The sequence below is a fragment of the Sinocyclocheilus anshuiensis genome, unplaced genomic scaffold, assembly GCF_001515605.1.
Source record: "Sinocyclocheilus anshuiensis isolate Anshui unplaced genomic scaffold, SAMN03320099.WGS_v1.1 scaffold283, whole genome shotgun sequence".
NCBI lineage: Eukaryota > Metazoa > Chordata > Actinopteri > Cypriniformes > Cyprinidae > Sinocyclocheilus > Sinocyclocheilus anshuiensis.
The window spans coordinates 1,854,661-1,857,449 of NW_015549605.1; the positions used below are offsets into that span (position 1 = coordinate 1,854,661).

The 2,789-nt window shown below is 41.2% G+C and overlaps 1 protein-coding gene across 5 annotated transcripts in view; it reads right to left on the reverse strand.

The window, feature by feature from the left end:
• Positions 1-291: 291 nt before the first annotated feature.
• The window catches only part of erc1b (ELKS/RAB6-interacting/CAST family member 1b), a 231,614-nt gene continuing 229,116 nt past the window's right edge, over positions 292-2,789 (reverse strand). For all 5 annotated transcript variants that reach the window (XM_016447524.1, XM_016447521.1, XM_016447523.1 and 2 more), the window contains one exon: positions 292-2,538. In XM_016447524.1, coding sequence (XP_016303010.1) covers positions 2,401-2,538 — 138 coding nt within the window. In that variant the 3' untranslated portion in view covers positions 292-2,400. The remainder of the gene's footprint in view (positions 2,539-2,789) is intronic.

The following is a 2,789-nucleotide window of genomic DNA, read 5'->3' on the forward strand; positions in this document are numbered from 1 at the left end:
CATAATGCAAAAAAAAAATAATACAGTAATGTGGTAAAAAAATATTTAAACAAAGTTATTTACTTCAATTTAGTGTTTATTTTACTGACTTTAATTTATGAAAATTTTTATAAAATGTTTTACATTTATTTAACTTTTATTTTGGATTTTTGGAGATTTTTAAAACTAATACAGTATTTTTTTGTAATCAGAATCTCATGAAAAATATGATTAAGAATAATATGAATTACAATAATAATAATAATAAAACTATATCATAATAATAATATTACTTAATTTAAATGCCTTCAGAATTTTGAGAGAAAACGTGCTTAGTTTTCGCAAAAATAATGTAGCTTCATTCCTTTTTATGCAATATATAATTTCTTATGATTTTGGCGTACAATGTGACTTGAATGCGTTTTTATGAAATTCACCCAAATACATAAACCCGTCTTTTAGTCTAAATCATTCACAGAGACAAACAAACATGAATCTCTGGAGAACAATATACTAGTACTAGTTACAGCTACTAGAGTAGAGACTCACAGTGCAATCAAATCTGGGTAAAGCGCACGTTTGGCCCCACAACACGTGGCAGGTTCCCTCATAACCAGTGCGTATGGGCATGAGGAGAGGTGGTATGGTGATACGGGAGCGTGTGAGAGAGAGATGATTATATTCGCTGTGATCTTGTGCTGTTTGTCTTGTCTGTGGGGCTTATCGTGCAGAGAGGAGTATGACTAACACAACACAGCAGGTCAGAGCCATAAACTACACACAGGCATGAATGAGGGAGAGATGAGGAGATATAGAGAGAGAGAAGAGCAGAGGGCACGTTACGCCCAGTGTCATCCACAGGGGAAGTCGACTCTGGACTTTAAAGCAACGGCCGAACACGTTTATCACAAGTTGAACGAGGTTGTATCTTATCACTCCAAAAAGGGACACCCAATGCCAACGGATATAGACCCATATAACCATAAAGTGAAAGAGGATACACCTGCCGGCTGTGCTAACAGAGATGCCCGGGTCTGAGGATGATGATATGAAGCCAAGCAAAGAGAAAGACAGGAGCATGATGGTACATGTGAGATGCTTGGGATCAAAGCTTGATGATATCTCAGAAAGCAACCGCAAAAAACAACTTCCAACTGTTCAAAAAAAAGAGAGAGTGGAATAAAGCAAGAGGGTATCTAAACAGCTACTCTTATTTGACCTTATCCGTCAAGAAAAACCTTGTCGAGCAAAATCGAGCAAACTGAAAAACTACCGCCAGTCTTCGTCCCAGTGTGAGACCACATAGTTTTCAAAGTATGGAATGAGTGATAGGTACCTATTTTCCTATTCCAGTGATGTGTGGCAGCTGCTCTCTGATGATGAGGCACTTCTGCGTCCACAACATCTGCGTCGGCAATACACCCGCTGTTTTACCGCCCTCGGCATCATCAGAGAGCTATAGAAAAACACGAGCAAACCAAACCTGCCACATGCAAAGACAAATGTTAGCAGCAATAAACCTACAACTTCCAAGGCAAATAATTTTCTTTCTCTCACCTTTAACAGACACAAACCAGGGCTGTGGTTTCTTTAGCTGGTGACAGGTGCATACGGGATAACATTACCCATATTGTCCGTTTCGTAACTTTCATGAACGAGACTGGGGGAGGAAATCGGCCAGTAACCAAGTCAATAGTAAATTCCCAGATGGTGGGGGTTGCAGTAATCTAAACCCGCTACTGACTTCGATAGTAAAAGTAGGCTATGTTTAAGTCCGCGCGGACTGTCTGCTGGCACAACTGGAGCATTAACCAAGTTTTGAGTGAAACCAGATGGTTCGAGAGTGCAGGAGTTTTGCCCTGCGCGAATGACCCATAATTTAACGTCAGTAACAAAGCATCTAGAAAAAAGGGAGAGGAGGAGGGAGGGGGAAAAAATCTAAATTGCTTCAAAACGGTTTCAAAATCCTGCAGCTTTTAAAAGCTGTGGCAATAGTGTATATCAAGATAAGGAGACTATTTCCTGACCCTCACAGAGAGAACTTCACCTCCCGCAGGACGGGTTTAACTGAATGAGTGAACATGTCTTATAATACTAAGCTTCCCTGCCGCCCGTTTCCCTCTTTCGGTTTCTTCTTCCCCATGTTTATGTGAGTGTAAACGGGATTCTGAAGGTGCGGAGGAGATGAATGTGGTGGTAGGGGAGGGCAGAAGGAAAGCCCACCATACGCACACCCCGAAGCCAATCCAAGCGTGCACTTGACTTGTGAGCTGTCAGTCTTTCCCGTATGTGTCTGTTCTTTGATTTGTGCATGTGGGTGAGGGTACGAGAGTTTGTGTCTGTGTGCTGGCATTCTGTGAAACACAGAAGAAAGGGAAGGAGAAGCAGGAAGAGTGAGCTCCGTGATCCGGTCCGGTCCGGTCAGCAGGACTCCTCCAGAGCGTTGACCACTTGCTCCAGGATGTCCGGGCAGTGATCGGCAATCTGTTGCAGGACGGAGTTTGCGTATTCCTGTAATTCGGCACTCTCTCGTTCACACTGCTCCAGCTCGGATTCCAGCTGAGGAACCAGAGAGAAACAAAAGTGTTTGTTAATATTACATTTTTTTATATCCATCATCCTAAATCATTCTATTTTTTGAGCTTTGCTGTCTGATATATAATGACTTTATTCCTCATATGTCCAACTTGGCTGCAAAGTGCACATAATATTCCACAAATGTGTTGCTGCATAGAGTTCTGGAGTCAAAAAATTAAAGCATTCAATGTGAACTTGGTAATGGTTGATTTTTCAAAAAAAAAAAAAAAAAA